Source organism: Salvelinus alpinus, chromosome 1 (assembly GCF_045679555.1).
Source record: "Salvelinus alpinus chromosome 1, SLU_Salpinus.1, whole genome shotgun sequence".
Classification (NCBI taxonomy): domain Eukaryota; kingdom Metazoa; phylum Chordata; class Actinopteri; order Salmoniformes; family Salmonidae; genus Salvelinus; species Salvelinus alpinus.
This window is the reverse complement of record NC_092086.1, coordinates 91702188-91716676: the sequence shown is the minus strand read 5'-3', so window position 1 is coordinate 91716676 and position 14489 is coordinate 91702188. Positions and strand designations below refer to the sequence as shown.

The following is a 14489-nucleotide window of genomic DNA, read 5'->3' as shown; positions in this document are numbered from 1 at the left end:
GAACCATGTTAGGACTATATGTTTGTGTATATTTACTTTGTTGACAAAGATTAAGCTTGTTTTAAGCCAAAGTATATTATGTTCGGATGGGGTACAACAGTTAAACTCAGTTTACGAGGCATTGATAAATTACATTCTTCAAGAATCAATGGGTATATATTTATATATATCTCATTCATTTATAAGTCCAAAAATGTATGTAGCAACTGCAGATTGTCCCTTTAAGAGAAAGTAGAGGCAGAGAGAGGTATGGTGAGATGAGAGGATGATGATAGAGAGAAGGTAAAACAGACAGTGGAGTGGGTGCTGTTGGTTTTGCTTGGGAAGGTGGCATTGGCTGTTTGGCTGGACACAGGTGAGCTCAGCCTCTTTACCAGCACAGTCTGCTTTCCCATCACACGCCGTTGATGAACTTCAATGACTGGGAGCAGAAGAAGAACTTGCTGTCGACAAGATGCCAGACTGGAGGAGACGAGTGGAAGATATAGAATGGAGAAGGGTAGAGAGGATGAAAGGGGAAAAGAGAATCTGAAGGTGCAATTCTACAGGCGACATTACAACAGGAATATGATTTAGAGAAACTCCAGACTTTAACTGTAGTTAAAGTTTTTGGAGACATGAGATGGAGAGGAGAAATACTGAAGTAAGCGCCCACGGCCAATATCCCCAGTGTGAACAGTACACAACAGACAGTGATAGGGGTCATCTTCTTAGGCCTCTAGTTTCCTTGGTCCCTCCGGGCCACCATAATCTGCCTCTTCTGGCGTTGAGGCATGATCAGAGCCATCGGTGTGAGAGAGGTGAGGACAGTTAAAGAAGTCAGTTGTAAAAAAAAAAAAAAATTATAAAAAGGTTCCTCTCCTATTTGTCACTACTACTACCACTACTAATAATAATACACAGGCTACAGTATGATGTGGCAATATACAGCAATCTGTTTTAACTCACCTCGAGACAGATCTAAATGTGTGGGCTTGGTGCTCTTAACAGTAGTGTATGTGAATATAAAGGGAGGGGGGCACAGGGGCTCAACAGTAGAAACAGTATCTTAACCTCTAACATTTATGAAAATCTATATTTTTCATTATATACACACTTGTAGAGTGAAACACACTATGTTCCGTTCTCATATCTTACTATGTGCCCACCAAGCTGTCCTCACTCAGCCCTGATGTCCTCTCTATCAGCTTCTCTCCATAGGAGTCAGGTGGGGCTTCTGCCAAGCTCTAGAAAATAGCCTCCAAACAGACAGATACCACAATGCCATTACTCTCACAACCACTTCATGTGACCAATCAGCAGTCAGGGCAGGACCTTAGCTGATCAGCTAATTGGTTTGGTGTAAGGAGGTGAGGTGATTAGTGGAATCAGGATTTTTTGTGCCCTGGCCGGGATAATACCAGAGGCGGGAGACGAAGCGAAACATCTCACTCGCTCCTTTTTTTCTGGTTCATATACAGTCAATTAGCTAAGCAGGCCAGAACCAGCTGCTAATGAGGGGGTTTGATTAATCACGCCTGTGTAGGTGTGTTTTGCATCATCTGAAATTTGATTGCATTTGATTTGGAACCGGGCTGCCTCCTGGGTGTGATCCAGGTGCCTGCTCTGTCCGACAGCAAAGTAGTCTCAAAACAAAAGTAATTAAGCATATGTAGTAAATAGGATAATTAAAAAAAAAAAAAAAACACTGTCTTCCCAATGAAAACTAGCTTAAATTCTCACATTTATTTAATGGAAAAGAGATTCTGGACGATGCAGCATGCTTGTTGACAACATGACCGACTTGTGCAGATTACTGTTTGATTTGAGAAAGGTGCTCCTCCCTCCCCGCTTTCGCCCGATGACGTGACGAGCCCGGATTTAAAAAACCAGGCCAGTGTAAAATAACTCCCTCACATTGGTGCCTATGCAAGAGCCAACCGTTAAAGAGAAACTACCCCTAAAAAACAACTTCTCATTTAGAAAACCGGGTGTGGCATCTACAGTATGAGTCAAACATTTTTTTTCTGTCAAAATGTCCTACAATGTGTAAATAGGATCATTTTGGTGATAAAGTCGGTTGTGACTGCATCACAACGTAAATTAAGGTTGGGTTGTTTCAATCCTGCCCACAGCTGGCAGCACACAAGTAAAACACTCTGCATGGTCAATCTGACATCTGCAGTGGTAGTACAGCATTTACTGCGATAGGGCCTCCACAGAAGTTAGAACAAACATACTTTTTGCACATCACAAAGCTGTTGTGAAGGAAGTGAGTGTGTTTTCACAGGACCTCCCACCCCCACCAACCAATCATGTCAATGCGGAGCCCTCCACATTATTACTCGATTTGAGAGGTGCACGGCAATGCAGTACGGAGCTTGATTTGGCCTCTGCAATTGTGTCACACTCTCCATACGGAGCCTCCACCACATTTTCAGATCAAGCATAAATTGGCTTTAAATCATCAATTTGGAGTGCAGCTGCACAAGACCCTATTGTAATGCCTGTGATACATTTGGGTTGACTTTGGATCTCTAATATAAAAATCCCAATAGCTCCAAATTTCAATGACTTAAACCTCAAAGCATCTATAAATTGTCATTTACATTGTGTAAATTGACGGTTCCCAACTAACCTTGGAGATGGTTAGACTTTGGATAGTCTAAATAACTGCCACAGCTGAAGCAAATTATCACAATTATTTAGCTAACTTTTCCCACCTGCAAACACACGAGACACCTAAATCAAACCACACCCCGAAACCAACTCACATTTGAATTCAGTCACGGCCACTAGCATTTCTTAATTAACCAGATCTAAAACAAGGCCAAATCAAGAACTGCAGTAGCCCTTTAAGCAGACCAGAACTATGACCATTCAAAAAAATTGTAACAGCCTAAGCGGTGGGCCTCCCGAGTGGCACAGCGGTCTAAGGCACTGCATCGCAGTGCAGGAGGCATCACTACAGACCCGGGGTCTCCCAGCTGCGACCGGGAGACCAATGAGGCGGTGCACAATTGGCCCAGCGTCGTCCGGGTTAGGGTTGGCCGGCTGGGATGTCCTTGTCCCGTCTTGCTCTTGCGACTCTGGTGGCAGGCCGGGTGCATGCATGCTGACACGGTCGCCAGTTGTACCACGTTCCCTCTGACACATTGGTGCGGCTGGCATCCGGGTTAAGCGAGCAGTGTGTCAAGAAGCAGTGCGGCTTGGCAGGGTCGTGTTTCGGAGGACGCATGGCTCTCAAGCTTTGCCTCTCCCGAGTTTGTACGGGAGTTGCAGCAATGGGACAAGACTAACTACCAACTTGATATCACAAAATTGGGGAGCAAAAAAGAAAAAGCTGGATGTCTTCATTGAGAAACTATCTTTAATTATACTACAGCACTACAGGCCCAGTGCGGTTACATTCCCCAGCAAGAAAACCAAAAATGTCACTCAAACAGAAGGGAAAACTAAGACTGACTAACAAATGTTGTGAGAGTGAGACTCATTTCTTCAAACAAGTATCTTTATTTAATATCGATTAATTATTGCAATAATGAAGCTGGTCAATCCCACACTCTGAAGTGTGATGCCGAGAGCTCAACGAGCAGAACTGAACCACAGTATTTTATAGTTAAGACACATCCTCCTGAATGTGACAAACAGATGTCTGGAATAGGTCAAAAGGTTACGATTTGTATGTGAGAAAGGAGTATCCCCCAGCCAGATAGTCTTCACAGTAAATGCTGTTCCAATTGTATAACAACCAGGGTTTGGCCCCTAAGACAAGATTCCTCCCATCAGCCGTTCACACCAGAGACATCTCCTCCCCGGCACCTCACAGTTTACAAACACCAACTCATTCTATGGAATGCAGGCTTCATGTTATATCACCAAGCCATCATAAAGCAATTGCTAACATCAAGCCCCAGAGGCCCAACTCAGTCCCACAGATGAGAGGGTACTCATCAAACCTAATTTGATGCATAAACAGTATTAAAACAATCTTGTAATTTTTCTACCATACAACCAAAACTCAACAGGAGGGGTTCTGAAAGACACTCATGGGGGTGTCCACTGAAAGTTGACTAGCAACTACTGAAACCTAAAAGGCGCCCACTAAAGAAGAGACAAGCAAAATAAAAACCCATACCAAACTTAAAGACAGGAAACAAACCAAAATGGCGGTGCAAAGAGAAAACAAAGCTTAGATAAAGGATTATTTTTCTTGAAACATAAAAAATGGGTCGCGCCAACTAAAGGCCAGCACAGGTGAAACACCTTCCCACTAATGGGATGGTAACCAACACAAGTGTAACACATACTGACTAACGAGGTGCGCCCTACATGCTAACTTGCTAACGTCCAACCTCGAAATATAAATGAAAAAACCAAAGCCTGTAACAACTGCTTGTCTATCACATAGTTGTCAAAATACCTTATTGATCTCTACTGTGATGATTCTAGTATCCCATTTGAGTAAACTACTGTACATAAGGTATTATTGACTGATATATGCGAGTACATCACCTCCCACTGTAAATGATCTGGATTTGGACATATAGACTAACAGTACATGGTGAGGGGATGTGGTGTGCTTACTGTAAATGTGCTTACTGTATATTACTGGGATGGCTCAGGTATATACCATCATTATCTATATTATTGGTTTATTTGACAGTATATCCCTTTTCATTAACTACTTGACTTATGCTCTGACAGGGTTGTCAAAAGCACACTTATTTTACATCTAGGGCTGTTATTCACCTGCCAACATAGCTTTATCACACAACAGCCCAAGACAAAAAAAGAGAGAACCTTACATGTGTTCATGTGGGCTCTCGAGTGGTGCAGCAGTCTAAGGCATTGCATCTCAGTGCAAGAGGTGGCACTACAGTCCCTGGTTTGAATCCAGGCTGTATCACATCCGGCCGTGATTGAGAGTCCCATAGGGTGGCGCACAATTGGCCCAGCGTCGTCCGGGTTTGGCCGGGGTAGGCCGTCATTGTAAATAAGAATTTGTTCTTAACTGACTTGCCTAGTTAAATAAAGGTTCAATAAAATAAAAAGCATACTGTACAATACAGACTGTGGTTAACACTGCCCTCCCCCATCCCGCCCATATATCCCAGTGCAGTCCTCCTGGCCCTAGAAGAGCAGAGTCAATCCCACATGTACAGTAGCTTACTCATCAACATCCTGCCTCTGCTCCACTGTAGCCCCAAACCCTCTGAAGGTCTGTGCAGGTAGCAGCTCCTGTAGAAACACAGGAGAGCCTGTATCTGGTCTTACTCCTGCTCCCCCCAAGGGTCGAATAAAAACTATTTAACTGCCATTTTCCACCCCCCTCTCCAATGTGCTGTTCTTCTCTCAGAACAGTATCTACTTGTTAGTCCAATGCAGGCTTCCCTCCATTCCACGGGACTGACTGAGGTCCACATTCTTATAGTAAAGCCCTGAATGACAGAATGTAGGGTGTAATGTAATTATTTGGTGAATGATGGTACAGAAGATTTGTTGTTTATGTATGACATTCTAATTTAATTTAACATTCATTTTTATTTTCCTCATTGATCAGTCCTGGAGTTATGATTGTTTTGTTCTGTCATATGTGTAATTCTCAGTTGAAACAGCAGATGAGCCATTGAATGGTCACTGTAGGTCAGGGCTCTCCAACCTTGTTCCCGGAGAGCTACCCTCCTGTAGGTTTTTGCACCAATCCAAACCTGATTATTAGAATCAGGTGCGCTAGATTAGGGTTGGAGCGAAAACCTACAGGACAGTAGCTCTCCAGGAACAGGGTTGGAGAGCCCTGATGTAGGTGTAGTAAAATGTGGCCACTTGGAGGTGTACAGAGAAGAGAACACTACCATTGTCTTTGTTATATGCTTTTATAATATTCAAATGTACATACAAAAATATATTTGTCTGAGCTATCCAAACACAGTGGACAATCTGATACACACACAGGCACACACACACATGTTTGGTTTACTATACCTTTTGGGGACCAAACAATTGATTTCTATTCAAAATCCTATTTTCCCTAACCCTAAACATAACCCCTAACCCATAAACCTAACCCTAATTGTAATCCTAAACCTAAAATAGCCTTTTCCTCATTGGGGACAGGCAAAATGTCCCTACTTGTCCGGGTTTTCCTTGTTTTACTATCCTTGTGAGGACTTCTGACACACACTCACACTCACACTCACACACTCACACTCACACACTCATAGTCATACAGTCATACCCTTCTAGTCTCTCAAATCAACATCCTACAGGACCTGTCACACTGACATAAATCACTCGATCCAGAATGTGACAAGTGTTGAAAAAGTACATGTTTTGTCTATTTCAGATCCATGACAGCAAACATGTGACTTCATGTGAGGAGCATACTCAAATAAGCTATTTTTGTTGTGGCGTCATTGATAGAGGTAGAAGTGGCTTTTTGTGCTTTGTGTGTTATTCTTTCTTTCTTTCTTTCTTTTCTTTATCTCAATAAACTTTGAATAAAAAAGTATAATATTCTTACTAAACATTCATGGAGTGAATTTGTGTTAATCTTCATAGTTAACATAAGATATTGCATTGTAATTGTATTTAGTCATTCAAATTATCTCTTTAGAAAACAACATTAAAAAAACAACTAGTTAAGTGTGTCTGGCTGTTGTGTGCGTGTCACCCACTTTCCATGGTGGAACCAGTTGGGCCAGTATTGAAGAGGAAAGAAGGAGGTGGAGGGAGAGAGGATTGGATTCCAATGCCTGTGGAACAGACAGAGACTGGACAGAGACTCACGAAGCTATAGGATTTCTCCTGTAGAAGTGACCCAGACCCCAGTGAGACCACCTCAGACCCCAGGCCTCAGACCCCAGGCCTCCACACACAGATGGAACATGACCAGGTAATTGGATTTACTCTCTTCTATAACTCATCGGACATGTCTATTGGATAATATTGATCTTTTTACTTTTGTTCCTACTTGGTTTGGGAACAAAACATTGCCAGGTCTAGTTTTGTGCCTGGTATGGCTGATAGACCATGCATTTTTTATTTAAATGTGAGATTAGTAGAAGTTTGAGGCATTTAAATTAGTATTTATGTAATTGTATCTTGGCTTTCAATGTTTGCTAGTAAGTTCAGTTGTGTTTTACTGACCAGTAATTTGCCATTCGGGTTTGGGTCCACTGAATAGATTGTTGGTTTGGATCCACTGAATAGATTGTAGGTTTGGATCCACTGAGTAGATTGTTGGTTTGGATCCACTGAGTAGATTGTTGGTTTGGATCCACTGAGTAGATTGTTGGTTTGGATCCACTGAGTAGATTGTTGGTTTGGATCCACTGAGTAGATTGTTGGTTTGGATCCACTGAGTAGATTGTTGGTTTGGATCCACTGAGTAGACGTATTGGTGCAACACTTCTCAGCATTGCTCACATTACCATAACAACCTTTACAACATGCTTGTGATGCTGATGTGTGTGTGTGTTAGAATATTGCGAAGAACATGCCATGGACTTACAAAAACACCTTCCGCAAATCAATGTTTGTCATACAGATGTTGGATCTTAACTTGATCACTCAGGAAATTCAAATGATCCTTGTGAATCCCTGAAAAATAGCATTTTGCTTTCTCTTCATGCGGGTAAAGTCGAGTCATTGGGATCAGGGCTTGCTATCAAAATAATTTTCTCTCTCGCTCGCTCAACCGCTAGGCCTAAGTCACATCACTGCAACATTAAAATGTTCAAAAATGTATCTGAAATGCAGCCAAACATACAGTGCATTTGGAAAATATTGAGACCCCTTCACTTTTGATACATTTTGTTACGTTACAGCCTAATTCTAAAATGGACTTAAGAAAATGTCCCTCATCAATCTATACACACAATACCCCATAATGACAAAGCAAAAACAGGTGTTTATAAAAATAATTATCATATTTACATGCGTATTCAGACCCTTTACTCTGTACTCTGTTGAAGCACCTTTGGCAGCGAGTGTAGCCTCAAGTCTTCTTGGGTATGACACTACAAGCGTGGCACACCTGTATTTGGGGAGTTTCTCCCATTCTTCTCTGCAGATCCTCTCAAGCTCTGTCAGGTTGGATGGGGAGCGTCGCTGCACAGCTATTTTCAAGTCTCTCCCGAGATGTTCGATCAGGTTCAAGTCCGGGCTCTGGCTGTGCCATTCAAGGGAATTCGGAGAATTGTCCTAAAGCCACTCCTGCGTCATCTTGGCTGTGTGCTTAGGGTTGTTGTCTTGTTTGAAGGTGAACCTTCGTCCCAGTCTGAGGTCCTGAGCGCTCTGGACAAGTTTTCATCAAGAATCTTGTCGTGGAGAATTCTTTATTAAGTGAGAGAGACTTATTATTTCTTCAAACAATCAATATTTTTTATTGATTAAGAATTGCAATAATGGAGTTGGTCAACGACCACCCCATCGGTGATCGTTGAGAGCCCAACTTTACAGAGGAATCATGGTTCTTATATAGCTCACACTAAAAATGCTTAGCCATGGCTGGTTCCACCCCTCCCCGGCAGCTTGGGGCATCACAAGCTATCTTGGGTTCATCTTGTGAGTTATGTGCACCAGGTGTTGTTTTACCCCCCAGCTTAGTGTCTCAGATGCAAAGATGATTAGAGACAAAGAGGGGTTTGTTCTACTCCTTCAGGCTATCTCTATCTGGGGCCACACAGAGGCCAACTCATTCTATGGAACGCAGGCTGTAGGTTTTACCACCAAGCCAGCAAGCCCCAGAGGCTTGAGTACTCATCGATGAGAGAGTATTATAACATAATCTTGTAAATGTTCTACCATAATCTCTATGTACTTTGCTCCGTTCATCTTTCCCTCAATCCTGACTAGTCTCCCAGTTCACTTTGTCATTATGGGGTATTGTGTGTAAATTGAGGAGGTAAAAAATGATTCCATCCATTTTAGAATAAAGCTGTAACTGTACATACAGTGCATTCGGAAAGTAAGGGGTCTGACTACTTTCCGAATGCACTGTATATTTCATCAGTTGTGTCTTTTATAGTTCAGGGTCGGGTAGGATTTCGGCTAGAGTTAAACTTCAGATGTAATCATAGAAGTCCTGCCTGTGTTTAGAATTTGATCACGTCCGTAGCCCACTAATGCCATTGAAAACCTACCTGACTCCCTTCTCTCCACAGAACAGTGACCATCCACCCCCATACTACTTAGCAGTAGTGCCCACCCAGCCTCCTCCTCAGTATGGAGAGGTGGTGGGAACAAGAGGGTGGTCTGACACCCCCTTCCAACCTTACTACATCAACCAGCCGATGCCACATGCAAATGTCATCCATGTCTCTCAGAGTGCCCGTAAGTTCCTCACATTCCCTTTAACTTTTTCAATCCTCAACATATATTCCTTCCCCTAACTATAACTACAACTCTTTCTATGAAAGGGCTCCATCTCTCTCTCTCTTTCTAAACCTAAAATGTCCCTGTTTCTCCCCCCTGCAGCCCCTTGTCGTAAGAAAAGCTTATCGTGTGGGAACAGTTCCCACTGTTACAGAGGATCAGGAGAAGCCACCCTACTGCTTGTCTTCCTCGTTATTGCTCTCTGGCTGGGGGGTAACTGGACCAATAACTTACAGAGAACCCATACAGTACAATTATGTGGACATAATGTAACATCATTTAACACAGACATAATGTAACAATACAATATGTCAGAATTTATGACAGAAACATCTATTTCCAAAATCATAAATTCTATATTAAGGGTATGATGTGAATGTAATATACCTGGTATGATATTGCATTGTTTTGGTATACTACCATGGGGACTTCCATGGCTCTGGATATCCTCTGGCCTCTCTCTTTGACCTCTGACCTTTGACCTCTGTCCAGTATGTTATGGCCCATCCCTGGTGTCTGGCCACCTAAGCAGCAGTGAAGCCTACCAGCCCAGCGAGATGGAGAAAGACAGCTGTCCCTCTAACACTGTGGAGTGTGATGGCCAACAGGAATGCAAACTGGGCAGTGATGAGACCAATTGTTGTCAGTATTCTAATAGCTATCACCTAGTTTTTGATGTCAGTAACAAAAACAGAAGGATCCTTTCTGGATCTGTAATGGATTTGTAATGTTCTAACTGAGTGATGCATCTGTGTGATCCAGTGATGTTCTAACTGAGTGATGCATCTGTGTGATCCAGTAATGTTCTAATTGAGGGATGTATCTGTGTTATCCAGTGATGTTCTAATTGAGGGATGTATCTGTGTGATCCAGTGATGTTCTAATTGAGGGATGTATCTGTGTGATCCAGGGATGTTCTAATTGAAGGATGTATCTGTGTGATCCAGTGATGTTCTAATTGAAGGATGTATCTGTGTGATCCAGTGATGTTCTAGTTGAGGGATGTATCTGTGTGATCCAGTGAGGTTCTAATTGAGTGATGTATCTGTGTGATCCAGTGATGTTCTAGTTGAGGGATGTATCTGTGTGATCCAGTGATGTTCTAGTTGAGGGATGTATCTGTGTGATCCAGTGCGGTTGTAATTGAGTGATGTATCTGTGTGATCCAGTGATGTTCTAGTTGAGGGATGTATCTGTGTGATTCAGTGCGGTTGTAATTGAGTGATGTATCTGTGTGATCCAGTGCGGTTCTAATTGAGTGATGTATCTGTGTATTATCCAGTACGGTTCGGGTCGAACGGGGCTCTCCAGGTGAAGACAAACAGCGTTGGTAGTTTCCTCCCTGTATGTTACAGTGGCTGGAACAAGGGCCTGGCTGACCAGACCTGTGCACAACTAGGCTTCAGAGCGTAAGATCTTCCGCTGTTTTGCTGCCCTCTTTTGGTCTAAAGATTGAACTGTGCAAACCTGTGTGACCATACCCATCAAATAAATCGAAATCAAATCACATTTTATTCATAATGTACACAGTTTAATGAATGTATAAAAGGTGCATGATATGCTTGTGTGCTAGTTCCCTCAATATTTCAGTACAATAACCAATAATCAATGGGTTTAGTGGTGTGAGGTAGTGATGTGGGGACGTGTATATGAACTCCCTGCATCTATTTATTTAGGAGTCATAGCACTAGCAGTGTGAAAGATGGGTCCTCTACCACTCTCACTGTGACAGGGCAGACCTGCAACACCATCCAGGGAAAGGTGTCAGTAAAGTGAGTGCTCCTGGACATACTCAACACCCCTTTGCATATGTCACACACTGAGTAAACATTTACATGTACATAGCTGCGGGAAGTAGGGATGCTGCAGCACCCCCTAAATAATCAGAATATATACACAAATATATATATAAATACATTTAAATTTGTATTTATTTATATATATTTTTTTGTTTGTGTGTATATATTCTGATTATTTATCAGAGCCAAAAATGTCACTATTAGATGGCGTGAGTAAGGCAAATAAAACATGTGACCTCATTGGTGATCTGATTTAACTGTGCGTTTCTGTCTGTGCTCAGTAGCTCATCTTGCCTCAACAAGGACACTGTATCCCTGCAGTGTATCAGTGAGTAACTGTCTTTACATTCTCACAGTTCATACACAAAGGCAACCAGTGGTGTTTTAAGGCTGGATAGAGTTTCATCTAGCTCTCCTGATGAACAGAGGACCAAATACAAATCCCCATGCTGTATTAGGACTACGGACCAACTTACTCCCTCTCTCTGTCCACATGGTAGACTGTGGCCGGCAGCAGTCGTCCAGAATCATAGGGGGCTCTGCAGCGAATCTGGGCGATTGGCCTTGGCAGGTCAGCCTCCACTTTCGGGGCTTTCACACCTGTGGAGGCACCCTGGTGGCTCCTGACTTTGTGGTGACAGCAGCCCACTGCTTCCCCAGGTCAGTACGGCAGACAACACAGCAGACAATGGACAAGGAACTGTAATGAGACAATGTAAAACAGAACAGTAATAACATTATCAAACAGAACATATAGAATAGCCCTGAAATGTAACAATGCTAAGACAAAAGAACTGGGCTATAACAGAACAGATGCAAAGACAGAACAGATCTGGAAGTGAACAAAGCTAACCAAAGTGAGCTAGCTAAGACTGAACAGTGCTTAGGATGAACATGGCTAAAACAGTTATTAGTGAGGAGTTAAATTACCTAACAACTCTTCTATCTCTAGGAAAGACTCATCGTACCTGGTGCCCAATAACTGGCGTTTGTACATGGGCATGGTTTCTCAGACGATGCTGCCTGTCCCTGAGATGGTGGAGAAGATCATTGTCCATGAGAGCTATGATGACAACACCAACAACTATGACATTGCCCTGCTTAAACTCACACATTACGTAGACTACTCCAGTGAGTTCACCTTTAACCTAATAATATTACATGATTACTGATGCACATTACACCATACTGGATCACTATTATCTTTGATCGTCATAATTAACGTGTGTGTGTGTGTTGTTTCAGACAGCATCCAGCCTGTGTGCCTGCCTGCCTATGACAAGACCGTCTCTCCTGGGACAAAATGCTGGACCTCTGGATTTGGGACAACAGAGGAGGGGACAGGTGAGAGTCACAGGGACTGGCACAGGGGGGCGACTGTTAGGTTCTGTTTGACATTGGGGTGAACATGAAGAGGAAATAGAAATACAGCATGATATGTGATGTAATTAAGGACTAGAAAACAATCTGGTGTGTTATTCTGTATGGTGATATCTGTTTGTTTTTTTGCTTTGTGTTCAGCCCGTGGATCCACAAGTCTTATGGAGGTGACTGTGGACATCATTGACTCCAGTGTATGTAACAGAAACACAGTCTACAATGGCCAGGTCTCTCAGAACATGTTGTGTGCTGGAGATATAAAGGGAAGCAAGGACTCCTGCCAGGTGAGCAAAGAGGACACTAGGACCCATCAGAGAACCACAGACAGTAGCTACTTCCACACAGCTTCTTACATGATGTCCACAAATCTCATCCTGTGTCGCTCTATTCCCTCCTTCCCTTTTCTTCTCTCCATCTTCCTCTCATCTCCATTTCCATCTCCCACTCCCCCTACCGCTCCCTTCCTCCACTAGAGGGACAGTGGAGGTCCTCTGGTGTGTAAGGACTCAGACCAGCGCTGGTACCTGATGGGGGTGACCAGCTGGGGGGTAGGCTGTGGCAGGAGGAACATGCCGGGGGTCTACAGTCGTGTCAGCCGCCTGCTGCCCTGGGTCTACAGTAAGATGCAGGTAGGGAAAGGAGCACCCAGGACCACTGGGAAGACACATGCACAACCTCCGCACTGGGGTGGAATTCTATCAATAATTCAATCATTTTCATTTGTACTGCTTCAGAGGGCACTTATATTCATTTAGATATTTTACATACAGTATCATTAGTTCAACTTAGAACTGTGAAACCTAATTATAGCTAGCTGTCAGAATAAGGATTGAGTAGGATGGTGTTATTAGTAATGTGACTCCTGAACATGTTCCTTCTACTCTCCATCTCCCAGCAAGCAAGACCGTGATGTGATCACAGCTGCTCTCATCCAAGGATGTTCAGCATGTCTTTTGGACCTGACAATGAGACTGGTGTGAACCCTTCAACACTGGCAGGGAATGGAAGGCTTGCAAGATTGTTTCCCTGAAACAGTATTGAGCATATCTATATTTGTGACATATTTTATGAGGAATGTCTTTTACTCACACTGCAACCTCTTATAAAGCTATAAACCTGTCTCAGGATATACTCCAGGTTCACATGGACTTTACTGATGCTACAGTGAACTACACTTGCTGTTTTCTATGGCTGAGAGTTGTGAAACTGAAGAAAATTTATCAGGAAGATTTTTCTAATCACTTTAACGTAACACTAATTACCTTATGGCACTGATGATTCCTTGATTGTTTGTTGATTGTTTCAACTTATGTACACTTTTTGGTGTGATGTGTGTGAATTATCGATTCTTTTTTTCCATGTCTATCACTGTGTGTCAATTGGAATTATAATTTATTTTGTCATTATTTGAGTCAGAATGTTTTACTCATACTCTAAACGCCAGGATTCAACTTCATGAATGATATTGAATATCATTCTTCTGGTGTTAATCAATAGCTGACTAGAGCACAAGGGTTTAATTGTCTATTGACTGCAGTGGAGAGTATGGATTTACCAGTGACCTCAGTACATGAGTGTAGTTGAGATGAATGGAAGCTGATGGTTGATGGCTGCAGGCCTGTAAATAAGTCATTTCCCACTGGTAACACACTGGTTGAATCAACGTTGTTTCCACGCCATTTCAACACAATTACGTTGAACCAACGTGGAATAGACATTGAATTCATGTCCATGCCCAGTGGGCTGTTAATCCTCCAACAGGCATCATTGACAAACTAGGTCCATAAAATGTAGAGTAATCAATGTGACAATGTGTATGTTTATCCCTGTTTCATTTAGTTTGCTTCCGTTTAAGAAATGTTTTTCAACAGAATCAGCGCAATGAATACACCCCCGATCAGACACAAACACAGTTCATTTTCATAGCAGCCACATACAAAGAGCTCGTTGTAT

General features: G+C 42.6%; 1 protein-coding gene across 2 annotated transcripts; it reads left to right on the top strand.

The window, feature by feature from the left end:
• Nucleotides 1-6718: 6718 nt before the first annotated feature.
• Nucleotides 6719-13942, top strand: LOC139534236 (transmembrane protease serine 13-like). 2 transcript variants are annotated; one of them, XM_071333186.1, is made up of 13 exons: nt 6719-6874; nt 9147-9315; nt 9460-9570; nt 9850-9999; nt 10640-10766; nt 11034-11129; nt 11438-11484; nt 11657-11816; nt 12109-12287; nt 12402-12500; nt 12678-12820; nt 13010-13165; nt 13432-13942. In XM_071333186.1, the coding sequence occupies exons 1-13, from the start codon at nt 6860-6862 to the stop codon at nt 13444-13446; spliced, it is 1467 nt and encodes a 488-aa protein (XP_071189287.1). In that variant the 5' UTR covers nt 6719-6859; the 3' UTR covers nt 13447-13942. The 2 variants fall into 2 exon arrangements, with proteins under 2 accessions (XP_071189287.1, XP_071189298.1); XM_071333197.1 differs by having other exon boundaries at nt 11441-11484; nt 13432-13588.
• The last annotated feature ends 547 nt before the right edge of the window (nt 13943-14489 follow it).

Bases quoted from the DNA above. Each gene is read 5' to 3' on its own strand.
- LOC139534236 (XM_071333186.1), top strand. The intron at 9,571-9,849 runs GTAACTGGACCA...ACCTCTGTCCAG, and splicing joins TATTGCTCTCTGGCTGGGGG to TATGTTATGGCCCATCCCTG. The intron at 11,130-11,437 runs GTGAGTGCTCCT...GTCTGTGCTCAG, and splicing joins CAGGGAAAGGTGTCAGTAAA to TAGCTCATCTTGCCTCAACA.